This window comes from Acanthochromis polyacanthus, chromosome 11 (assembly GCF_021347895.1).
Source record: "Acanthochromis polyacanthus isolate Apoly-LR-REF ecotype Palm Island chromosome 11, KAUST_Apoly_ChrSc, whole genome shotgun sequence".
Lineage (NCBI taxonomy): Eukaryota > Metazoa > Chordata > Actinopteri > Pomacentridae > Acanthochromis > Acanthochromis polyacanthus.
This window is the reverse complement of record NC_067123.1, coordinates 36,489,108-36,502,120: the sequence shown is the minus strand read 5'-3', so window position 1 is coordinate 36,502,120 and position 13,013 is coordinate 36,489,108. Positions and strand designations below refer to the sequence as shown.

General features: G+C 39.3%; 1 protein-coding gene across 6 annotated transcripts in view; it reads right to left on the bottom strand.

Annotated features, from left to right (window-relative positions):
- LOC110960107 (myocyte-specific enhancer factor 2D homolog) overlaps positions 1 to 13,013 on the bottom strand; it is a 40,143-nt gene that overhangs the window by 20,936 nt on the left and 6,194 nt on the right. For all 6 annotated transcript variants that reach the window (XM_022207192.2, XM_022207194.2, XM_051955695.1 and 3 more), the window contains exons 2-5: positions 8,874 to 9,248; positions 3,259 to 3,462; positions 1,974 to 2,111; positions 1,182 to 1,398 (exon numbers count right to left, since the gene is read on the bottom strand). In XM_022207192.2, the coding sequence (XP_022062884.2) occupies positions 1,182 to 1,398; positions 1,974 to 2,111; positions 3,259 to 3,432 (529 nt within the window). In that variant the 5' untranslated portion in view covers positions 3,433 to 3,462; positions 8,874 to 9,248. The remainder of the gene's footprint in view (positions 1 to 1,181; positions 1,399 to 1,973; positions 2,112 to 3,258; positions 3,463 to 8,873; positions 9,249 to 13,013) is intronic.

Below are 13,013 nucleotides of genomic sequence, written 5' to 3'. Positions count from 1 at the left end.
GTGGTTTCTTAGCAGCTATTTGACCACAAAGGCCTGATTGGTGAGTCTCCTCTGAACAGTTGATGTAGAGATGTGTCTGCTGCTAGAACTCTGTGGCATTTTTCTGGGCTCTAATCTGAGCTGCTGTTAACTTGTGATTTCTGAGGGTGGAGACTCAGATGAACTTCTCAGCAGCAGAGGTGACTCTTAGTCTTCCTTTCCTGGGGTGGTCCTCATGTGAGTTCCATTTCATTGTAGTGCTTGATGGTTTTTGTGACTGCACTTGGGGATACATTCAAAGTTTTTGCAATTTTCAGGACTGACTGACCTCCAGTTCTTAAAGTAATGATGGACTGTCGTTTCTCTTTACTTAGCTGATTGGTTCTTACCATAATATGGATTCTAACAGTTGTCAAACAGGGCTGTCAACTGTGGACCAACCTGACTTCTGCACAACATAACCTGATGGTCCCAACTCCATTAACAAGACAAAAATTTTACAAATCAACTTTGACAAGACACACCTGTGAAGTGAAAACCATTTCAGGTGACTACCTCATGTAGCTCACTTAGAGAACACCAAGAGCGTGCAAAGCTGTAATCAAAGCAAAAATGTAAAACATGTTTTGACTGGTTTCACAATTTTTTGTTTACTACATAATTCCATTTGTGTTCATTCATAGTTTTGATGCCTTCAGTGAGAATCTAAAATGTAAATAGTCCTGAAAATAAAGAAAACTCATTAAATGAGAAGGTGTGTCCAGGTCGTGTGTATAACTTCGCAAAATGTATGTGACAAATGAAACTGTTTCATCTTGGATTGTAATTCCTCACTTCTTCCATCCTTACTATTTAGTTCCCACAGGTATACACTAATTAAAATGTAACACAAGAGCAAAAACATCCAAGTTGTAAAGAGAGTGCAGTAAATGTCACACTGAGCAAATTAGTCCAGAGGAGAGAACAGGCTCTACTGCCTGACGATTTAATCAGCTTATTATGCATAATTATGTGAAGCTACACACATAAGAACTGATATTAATCACATCCTCGAGGTGGTAAACGCAAGGACGAGTTTCAAGAAAAGATTTTGCTTAAAGGTAGAAAAATTCCTGCACTGATGATCGTTTACTGTTTGTTCCTGTTGTTTTTTTTTTTAATCTGCAGACGACTCCAGTCTCAGCAGAAGATCAGTCCCTCACCTGCACTGGCTGGTCGCTGTGGCAACCCAGGAGACACCGTATTTCTCTGGAGGGCCGGTTGCTGTGGCGACAGGAGGTGGGTATCCGTGAGCGGCGATGAAGTTACGTAGGAGGTAGTTACCAGCGCGTTGCCAGGATTACTGAACTGCAGTGTACTTTGATTGGACGCCTGGACTGTGACCGGCATGGAGAACGTCTGGGGCGGAGGTGCCGACTGCTGCAAAGTTAAGACAAGTTCACTTTTGCTCCTCAGCGTACGACTTGCCGCGCTACTTCACAACAATCACAACCAAAATGTGTGCTGTGCAATACTTCTTTTGTGAATTTGTACTTGGATGGCACAATCAAAAGGTGAAAATAATACTGAAGATAAAACTGAAAAAAATAAACTGTTCAAACCACTGAAGCTGAAGCAGAACACACTGATGCGATGTCCACTGCTGTAAAAATATTTGAAGGCTGCATTTGGACAAGATATAAGTTAGACTGACTTTAAAATGTTATGCCATCGCTTCAAATTTACTTTGACGGCAGAATGCAACTAACAGCAGCCAAATATCTCATAACTTATCTCCTATGATGTTCAGCAAATATCTGGTGTTTCTTAGAAGCCACAGTGAGAAAAGTGTGAAACAATAAGTTAGAGGAACTTCACACTGGCAGCAGTTTTCGGTGAAACAGAACAACAGACAAATGTTTGACCCACAAGCCGAGACAGAAGCAGAACAAACTGTAACAAGAATATACTCCGTGAAATATGAGAACGCCTTCTGTCAGGTTTAAGTAACTTACTCCATAGCGTTTGAAGAGAACATCCAGGTCCTCCGTGGTCTTACGATACTTGTCATCATTGAGGGGACTTTGGTCAATTGAGTCTTCGCCGTCCGGCTCTGGACTGTCACAGCCGTTGAATCCTTTCTTTCTCAAAGTCTGTGAACACAAATAAGGAGAGCGAGTAGTAAGGAAATCAGTGTGTGTATCCGTCTTATATATACACTACAATATAAGAGGGAACAGGACAAAGACAGAGAACCGGGTCCTTCATGGATGCTGCATCAGTGTGACTCAGGAGTTTCTCCGTATTTTATTTATCTGTATTTAAAATGTTCCAGCAGACGTCACCTTCTGATGAAAAGTATTTATAGCACCTTTGATCAGAGCGTCAAACTCTGAGAGACAGTAGTTTCATTAATTATAACCACTTTTCTATTTGAAATTCAGTGACGCATCCACTGCTCTTGTGATTAGGCTACACCTGATCACACAAAGGTCATATTTCAAGGATTTTCGTGTACGACTGCATTACTGTCACAACAGTCACATTTCAAAATGTTTAAACTTCTTACTTGTTTAATTTGTCACACCAAAAAATAAATAAACTCATGCTAAATTCTTGGAAAAGTTCCCAGCTAATGGATCAAAACTTAGTGAAATCATGTTTGGACTTTAATTTCTCACTACTTCTGGTGTTTGTACTGAAACACCTGATTCAATCACACGCATCCTACAGCAAAAAAACCACCGGTATTAATGCTTAAAGATAATTCTACAATGATTTGGCCCTTAAACAACACTTTACCTTTACTTATTGTAAATTAGTTTTCTTTTTCTGCTTGTTTATGTCACTCATTAAGTGCCTTTATTTAAATATTCCAACACTGTCGACTCCCAGTAATAAACTGTCAGCTCCTCATCGTCTTAATGCTCCACATCTCCTACTGAAAACTTTAAATATTTGACCAAAGCTCTGTAGCGTCACACAGCTTTAACTCAGCTGCCATTTGCTTCTTGTATTGTACATTATCAATTGTTTCTCAGTCAGTTTGTGTCGTTTCTGATGAGGGCTACATTTTTACAGATTACATGAAATAGGCATGTTTTGTTTAGCACACAGACTTCCAACCGTCACTGCCCTGACAGTCACACTGGAGCGGTTTTATTTAATAATGAAATTAAGCTTTCAGTTTGGCATTTCAGCTCTGTTTAAGAGTACATTCTTTGTTCAATAAGATGGCAAAAGAGGAACAAAAGCTTTCAGATCCCCTTAGATCCAGCTGAGTCCCAGTAATCGATTTACCTCGATGATATCTGCGTTGGTCCGGCTCTCGTGGGGCTCGTTGTACTCTGTGTATTTGAGCAGGACCTTGTCCATGTCAGTACTGGCATACTGGAACAGCTTGTTCGCGTGGTTGAAGATGATCAGGGCAATCTCACAGTCGCACAATACGCTCAGCTCGTAGGCTTTCTTCATCAAGCCAAACTTTCGCTTTGTAAATGTCACCTGAGAGAGAAAAAAAAGTGGAAAGGCTGAGGAGGGGAAACAGACAAATGAAACAAGTCTCTTTCTCAGGGCTAAAACAATGCTACTGATGTAAATACAACAGCAGAGAGATCTTGAAAATCTTCCTACGCACCGGCCTAGAGGTTCAGACACACAAATCAAAATGAAATTGACAAGGTAGATAAAGAGCTGATGACCTGTGGAAAAGACTTCAGCTGCCTAAGGATGGAGAAAATATAACTGACACATTAGGTAACAATGGCAGACACAACAGACTAACAGAACACTGTTTGTGTTTTTTTCAGTGCTATTTTGCAATAATAATAATGATAATAATGATAACAAAGAGCCATCAATGAAACACAGTGGAGTCAGTGTTCAGCATCAATACTGAAATATGCTTGTTTTTTGTGGTCCTTTATGAGTCATAATTATTCTAATAATGAAATAATAACCTTCAAACTCTTTGGTTTCTAAGCAATACATTTCAATTGCATTCCATCAATGGTTTTCACTATTAATACAGTATTTTTTTGCGTGTTTATAGCTTTATTATTTGCTCATATTTTCAGCTCTGATTCTCTGATGACTCATTCTTATTGTATCAAACTCACATTGAACACTTAAAAGCTAAAAGTAGAAGAGCAAATATGTTTAACTTTAAAACAAACAGAAACTACTCTTTGATTTCTCTCAATTCAAATCTATTTTGAGTTACTACTGTTTCTGCTGTCTTCAGATGTAACCTGTACAGTGATACTATGTTTAAACTGGATACAGCGAACTAGCAAACATTAAAATGTATCCGATACATTTAAATATTAAGGTTAAGACCCCGCATTGTAATATATCATATAAATTTAACTGACTAAATTAAAAATTAAGGTAGAATATTAGAAACCCAAAGAATCCATATGTGAAATTTACACTGAGGTCCAATTACAGATGTACCTTTTAGCACAATGTAACAAACAATTATGAATGTGTGCATTCTACACAACATGTTTTTAGTGGTTTCCCATAAATCAGGTGGTCATCTGTGAGGTGTGCAGCTGATGAATTAAATTCAAGCCGACTTATAATGTAGTTCTTTGTCATATGTAAACATCACATTACCCAGATTGACAAATTTCTAGGGCTGGACCCGAATATCCGAATATTTGTTCACTACGGGCGGATCACCACTTCCTCCCCACAGACGAAAATATTCGGAGCTCGTCTCTTCCCTTCGGCCCACTTCGGCTCATCTCAGCTCATCCCGTGTTTGTTACCACCACTTGAATGGCCGGTTGACTGTCGACTCTGACGTCACGCTTCACTTCGTTGTAGGCAAGACGAACGGATCCGAATACTCGGGCCATTTCAGCCACAAGCCCGCGGAACTAATATTCGGATATTCGTCTTTAATAGGGCCAGAATATTCTGAGGCCAGAAACCACTATTCGGGCCAGCCCTACAAATTTCACTTCTTTTTTGCTGATATAAAACACTAAATTATGCTGCAAGTGCATTCGTCTGCATGTCTTTATATCTTACCAGTTCGATTTGATTAATTTCTCTCATGATTTATGTGGAAATTTGTACGATATTTACTGTACAGTATGTTCCAGGATTTGTTACATCTGCAGAGTTTAAAGTAAGACCCACCAGCGGGTTTAATTTTTTTTAAAGCATTACACTATTTACTTAGCCTAGTCCTGCTAGACCCATGTTCTGAAGGCACAAGGGTCTAGAGATGCTCGACAGGGAGGGAGGCGGGCTAAAAGGTTGTCTATCAAATCCCTCTGCAGCAATTGGGTAGGTATACAACCAATCAGCGCAACGAATAGGCTCCTAGAGCGCCGGAAATCAGAGGATGCGGTAGTTCGGTGAAGCCTTATTTATACAGTCAATGGGTGAAGCTCAAGTATATTACAGACATGTTAACAGAAAGATTATTCAGAGTCGGTGCTAATGGAGCTCAACGACTGTTGTCGTTTTTGTTGTCGACCCTGGCAGAGAATTAAATTTGTTGCAGTGGGTTGTCTAGCGCGGCTAGGCTAGTTGTTTCCGGTTGTTTCTGTCAGAATCGTCGTGCCTCTGTTGTCACTTAGTTACACCCGCCTTCTGACTCTACACTTCATGGTGATTCGTCGGCCAGTTTTAGGAGAATCCAGCCTCGAGCCTTATGGAGGGTAACTAGACCCACCCTGGCAGAGAATTAAATTCGTTGCCGTGGGTTGTCTAGCACGGCTAGGCTACTATTTACTGTAAACAGAGAGAATTGTGAGATTTTACTGATGGTTCTTGAACTGCTCATCTGTGAAGCCTCATTGTATCTAAGCTAGACTTTGTAATATTTCATTAAGATCAATTTTATTCTACAACATCAAGTGTTTGGTTTGACCAGATACTGCAAAAAAGAGAAAATTCTACACTCCTCAGTGCAAAAGCCTCCATTTTTTTCTTTTATTCATACGACTTGGTGCCATTTGTACATCTTAACTGCAGGTTTTCTCAATTTTTGTAACAGAAATTCAAGAATCCTGGCATTTTTATGTTCTATTTACTTCTAGGTAGAGTTGTGCTGTTTCCTTGGTGTTGCAGGATTTTATATTGCAGTGAAAAATGAGCCCGTGCTTAGTAAAAATGTAGCAGGCACAACAAATGTCCAGAAACTGTTAAGGGGTTAAAACCGAGTGTTTAACTGCCAACGTAGCCGAGCTGAGAATACAGAAATGAGAGCTCTTGTTTGTGACGGCGGATCAAAACAATCAATGCGGCATTTTAAAAATCTGGACTCTCTGCAAAGTGACCGAAAGAAAGTCAGTCATGGAAAAACTGACTGCGCTTGAAGGCTGCCAAAAAAAACAAGAAAACACGTGGACGACTGAGAACATGAGGCAAAATATTCTGTGGTGTGACGAAAACATAATTGAAGCACTTTGCTTGGCAGAACTCGGACTCATCACTTATCCAGCTCCATCATTACCGTGAAGTGGGGTGTCAGTCTCACGCAGCCAAGACTTGTGAGGACAAAAAGGAAGCAACAAATGGAGCTGGAAATGAGTACATTTCGGGGGGCAGCCTGCTTTAGTGTGCTTGAGACCTTTTACTGCACAAAAGATGGATATCTGAGTGGGACAATGACACAGGCATTAAGCCCTATCAACAACAGAGCTGAGTCATGACCTGACTTCCATAAAGAACTGTGAATGACTTAGACAGCTGTGTTCTCCATGTAAAATCCTTACAAACCTTTAAACTTGTAACAAAAGTTCAGAAAATCAGTATCTATACCTTACTTGCATGGTATGATGATTGTTGCTTTGTTTTTGTTTTACACATTGAGCTTATTCATGACAATATTTTTTCATTAATTGCTTTAGAAAATGGAAAAACACCGCCATTAAATCAACGCCTAAAATGTACACGCTCACCATTTTGCTGGGAAAATGTGAATTTTTGGTTTGAAACAAAAGGAAAATGTTATTATAAAACAGTTTCATTCCTTGATAAAGTCCCACTGCACCCTCACTCTAAAACCAATCAATAAAATTAATACTGGCTGCTTTTTAAAACACTTGAAGGAAAATTTAAATTGGGTTTTAATTGGTGCATTTACTTTAACTGCAGTGCGGATACAAACATAAGTAGACTGTGCAGTTCACCATGTAAACATTACCTCCATTAATAATCCACTGAGCAAACTGTTTGCTTTGGTAAAAATACCAGTTTAATGTAAACTTTTAAGCAAACAGGGATGAGAAGTCCGTGGAGAGCTCATTACAAGTTGGTTCCACATTAAATTCAACTCAAGACTGACTGAATGTGCTGAGGAAAATCATGTGAAATGACCAAAAGCTCCAGAGCAGCTACTGAATGGATGCTGTGGTGATGTCTATTGGTCTTCATTAAGCACATTATTCTGAAGATAATTGAAAACAATGTGTTTGGGAGCTTCTTCTTTTCATGTGCTAATAATCTGAGAACTACAGTAAGAATGAAAAGCAAACAAAAGACAACAAAAAGGCAAACTGACCGCATAAGATCCAAGAAAATTAGGAGAAAATTGGGCAGATTATCAGTCTGATAAAGCTCAAAAGTGGCCGACAGCTCTGCCACATTCTCCCAGAGATGGAGCTTGTTTAGTTTATTGTCTTGGCAAAGCACGTTTTAAATGTGATATTGTAATCTGTAGATGTGATGTGAAGCCTCAGCACTGACAAATAGCATCTCTGGTGCCAAGAGTGACAAAACTGAGACCTTTATTTTGAAATCACACCTGAACTCTGGACTCTGACGCTCGAGCTGCAGCTGCAAGCTTTAAAAATACAAACGTGGAAGGTGGCTGAGCATCGAAACTGTGATTCTCACTTCCAAAAATCTGTTATGTAAGGCAGTATTTCAGATGTTCGATGTACGTGTGATAATTTAGGGAAATATCCACAACAGTTCCCCACAGTTAGGACGGTGCCTTCTGTCAGACAACGGAGTGCAGCAGCGACAACAATAACAGCTCTGTGAAGCTGCGATTGTTTTTAATAAGATAAAAAGACTCGTGTGAAATTTCCTGATACTACCTTGATATCGGAGTTTTAGCAGTGAGTAATTTTTAATGTTTCAACGCAACCTTCGATAAAATTTTCCACGTTTTCATTGAAATCCACAGCTGTATATGTATACATGTTCATTATAAAAACAAGATTATAAATATGACCAGATATTTGTTTTATCAGTATCATCATATGAAGCTTTTGAGTTGATCAACCCTCAAAACCCTGAAGCAGTTCTGTCACATTTTTGCTCACTTGTGGGCTCATTTTAACTGTAGGCACAAAGTCCTGCACCTCTACGGAAACAGCACAACCAAAACTAAAAGTAGAGAGAAATCAAAACTGTCTTTGAGGGGTATGGCACAGTTATGGTTCCATAAATCTTTAAAAAGAAAACATGAACATTTTTATCCTACAAAAATTGCAAAAATCTGGACTCAACATGTACAGGCGTTTTCCCATGTGCTCCCAGGTTACTGGAGGGAAATAATTCTGAAAATTATAAATATTTTACTTCTTACATGTTCAATTTGTTTCCTTGCTTATCTTTTATCTGCTATGCTTCCGTCTCCATGGCTGCTGGCTGAGAAGTCCTTGACTTTTTGTCATGAGGCCGTTGGTTACAGCTGAGTCACTAATAGATTCACAGCTGTGCTCAGATTTTTAAAGAACCTGGTGCATTGTTGGAATATTTTGAAGAGACATGTAGAATAAATTGACTTGAAAGTTAAAAGTCGAACAGTTCTTTCTGTTCTCACAGTTTTTTACTCTGTTAAATGGTGTAATTTTGGCGATTTTTTAAAACAATAGCATGTCTTTTAAACCCGGGTTAAGCGGATTTAAAAAGAAACAGTTCACCGCTTAATAGCGACTCACCTGCTTGTTCCTTTCATCGGTGATCCGTTGGATCTGAATCTTTTCCTACCCATGATGCTTTGCAGTTGTGAAGACAAATGTTGTACTCAGTCAAGTGGAGAAGCGCCTCTCGGAAGGTGAGAGAGGAAGTGCAGCCCAGAAACACTCAGACACAGTCATGCATCCGAGGACACACGCGCACACACATTTCTCTGTCCAGGTGTGGTGAGAAGATGTAGTCGAGCTGTTCACCGACGGGCAGCAGGAGCGAAGACGCCGTTGAGATGTGTGAGGTTGAGAAGTGGAAGAGGTCCTCAGTTCATCGCTTGTTCAACAGGGACTAAAGTGACAAAACTTCCCTGCAGCTGCTGTAGTGAGGAGGACGTCACTCCTCTCCTGCAAGACGGAAAGACACAGAAGTGTTACCCAAAAAATCCCAGATGCAGAAATACAACTGCTCACACAAACAGCACAACAAGACGAGATGTTAGAGGGTAATAATCGGTCCACGGGCTTCCACGAATCAATAAATGATCATATTCTTGCTTCTGTTGTGCACTCTGTGAAGCCTTTGTGTTAAATCTGCTCTGCAAATTTGCTTGCTTTGTGCGAGGAAATGAAAATAATGTAATCCCACTGTTCTGTCAAATTAACTTCAGAACAACAAAGACAACAATGCCGTCTGATTTTTGAATGCAGGGGGCACCAGAAAACACACTGCAGCAGAATTGTACGTTAAATTCAGCAGCTTCCAGTGTCCGAGGCTGCTGTATGAAAAAGTGATCAATTGCACTAAATGTTGTGGAAAACTGGATTTGGTGCCAAAGATCTGGTTCATTTTAACTTGCATCATTAGGCAAACAGCAACAGGTCAAGGGGAAAGTCATTCTATTAAGCACAGCTTTGATTTGATCCGATTTTGAATGAGAGGCTGTATTTTGACCATGACATCAGCGACAGTCCAGTCATTTACTATTAGAGCAAAGAAATAAACGCTTATTAAATACGAGTATGTTCTGATTTCTTCATTCTATGAGAGTAAACTAAATATGTTTGGTTTGGGGTAACAAACTACTAGAACAGTTTTCACCATTTTCTAACATTTTATAGATCAAACAACTGAAAATAATCAACAGATTAAAAAAAAAAACATCACCTAGCAGTGCCCTCATTTACTGCATACCTGCCACCTAGTGAACTACTTTCAGAACATAAACCTGCTGGATGTCCTCAGTTGTAAAAGTTACGCAACATATATTATCATAAAAAGTTTCCACAATGAGCATCAAAACAAAAATGCACGTATCAGTTGTGACACACTACATAACAAACCTTATTCTGAGTAACTTCTGATTAACATTTAGCAGAGAATCGATGCTAAAACACACTTATTGCAGCTCTGCACAGAACTAAGGACTGAAACATGTGAGTCATCAGAATTACCAAGAAACAGTCAGCATGTTTCTGCACACGCGTGACGCTTCAGCCGCTTTAGGCCATTCGGCGTCGATACTGAAACGATCGATGTTGTTTTACTTTGACGGAAACCCAGAGTGAACCTCCATGAAAAAGCTGTCAGTGGATAGTACGGGAAGCTTAAGACCTTTACTCGCTGATTTTGGTGGCAGAAGTACAAGACAAGGCCACTTCACAGGCCTCCGAAACCTGTACCGAGTTTGGTCCTGACTTCCAGGATTGCAAAATTGACAAATATTGAAACATTTTTTAATGAATGCCTCAAAATGTGCTTTCTTTTAAACTTGAAAAACCAAAGCTGCTGGTATCTTAGGTGTCACTGTTATCAACAACCGTGAGAACTTCTTTGCACTACACTGCTGTTTGTTTTACCTTCTTTGTGTGCACTTTAAGCCACCGTCAGATATTCTTTACATTGGTCACGCTTTAAAATCTGCATTACCATTTGTATGAAGGCCCGAAAGCCATGAATAAAATGAATGAAAATAATGAAGACTCGTGAATTGAAATCCATGAAAACTCTAATCTCTTCACAGTGAAGAAATACTAACACACTTCAGAGTAAAATAAAATGGCTGCTCTCTCAGTCTAACCTGCAATAACCAGCTTGATTTTAGGCTGTAATTTAGAATCTGACAGACACAAACAGAAAAGGTTGTATTATATCAGTTGTAACGCGGATGAATGCTTATAAAAGCAATATACAGAAGCAGCGAGAGCTTTTTGTCTTTGTGTCACTTCCACTTTGCTTATTTGTGTCAGCCATCACAGTCGCCACCATGTTGACAAGTCGCACATACAGCCGACTTATCCTGCCGAGGTTACGGCTTTTCATTCCACCACAACTGCAATTCAAGTTTACATTCAGATTACAGAATTAGTCACAACTGGATCATAATTTTTACATCAACACTGCATTAAACTCATTCAGGCGTAATGTTGACGGCATTAAATCGAGCACTTTAAAGAGCTGAAGGGACAGATGTTTGCCAATTTACGACAGATTTACAACCTCACGTGAGAATTTGCTGCTTGTTTTTGTGATCTTTAGCCTTTGTGATGATGGTAAGACAAAACGAGAAATATTTTCAGTATTGCTGACAAAACACTAAATTAGGAGCATTATTGTCAGATTAACTGATCATGAAGTAATTGTTAGTTGCAGGTTTAGTCACATATAAACTAATCTTCACCAACCACTGCTTCTACTCCGACCTATTTAGCTTTTATATTACTTAATACTTTACTTATTTACCACTTTGAAACTCCAGACAACTGTTCTACTCAGATTTGGCTGTCAAATAATACTTCTGATTGTGGAATCCAACTATATATTGTTCAGGAAATATCCAGTTGGTAGTTGCATTATAATTTTTTTGTTGTTGTGTGCTCAAATATGGGAATTTAATTTTTTTTTTTTTTACACATTTTAACTGTACTTGTACAAAATTGGCAGATTCTGAATTAATGCTATGAGAAATTACTGTGAAATTCCAGGCTATTATCTTTAATAGTTCCTGAGATATTGTGTTCAAATAAAGCCTCAATTTTGATGTGCTGAACGCATACAGATGGGCCTTTTTTTTTAATTTATGTTGCCAAATGGTTGATATACAAGCTAAAATTTCACATGCATTTTTATATATAATATCTATATTTTATGAAATAAAATTTAAACCCGATCCAAGCAGAAACTATCCCAAAATGATCATATAGGTATTGATTCAGGTGCTGTAATTCAATTTTTTTCAGAATCTTTTTGTCACAAATGAAGGCAACCACACTGTAATAATGAGAATAAGCTGGCTACAAACTATCCTCATCTCATTACTGAAGTGAAAACATCTTTAACTCTTTGACTACTGCCATTTCCAACCTACATTTCTAAATACTTCACCTAAAACCCCCATTCTCTTTACTACATGCGAGCTCAGCCCTGTGGCAATTGTGTTAAGTTTTCCCTCCAGTCTTAACCCTCCACGTCCGTGCTTTCCTGTGGGATTGTTGTTAGGCCAGACGGAAAGAATGAAAACGCCACTGGAGTGCACATGGGCCTCCACAAACCACATTTCAACACATGTCCAGCTTGAGAATTAATCAGAAGATGTTAAAACTCCAGCGTATGAGGCTCGCTCTAATGGTGGCTCAGGCTGCACATGTGAATTCACACACGACTGTGATCTTGTAAATGATTAGACTGCTTTTCGCTTTGTTCGGTCAAGTTTGCATTTGTGCCATTTCCACCTGGCCTGGCTGGAGCCGGCTTTTATCCATTTCGACTTTTCTGTCTGCTAGCAAGCCAATTTTCTCTGGAGATGAACAGATGTGATACGCTGTACCATACTAATCTCACTGAGGGGATCAGGTGTTGGCTGTAATGCATGTTTACACTACGCTATACATTCAGTCTGAGGCCACAGCAGGCCATGAACCCAGTTGTAGCACCAAAGCATGACTGCACTCATTTAACTCCACATCAAAGTGGTTCTAGTGGCTTCTACTTAAGCGGCGGAAATAGAGTTTAGTCTTCACTCTGGTGTTTTGATTATGACTTGAGTTGAGGCATCAGAAACAGTACCCCCAGTTTCCACATACTCTCAGTCACAACATTTAGAGTTAAGATGTTGCAATGCTGCCTGGGAAGTGTGGCAGTTCCTGTGAAGTCAGCCTCTCATAGATAGTGTG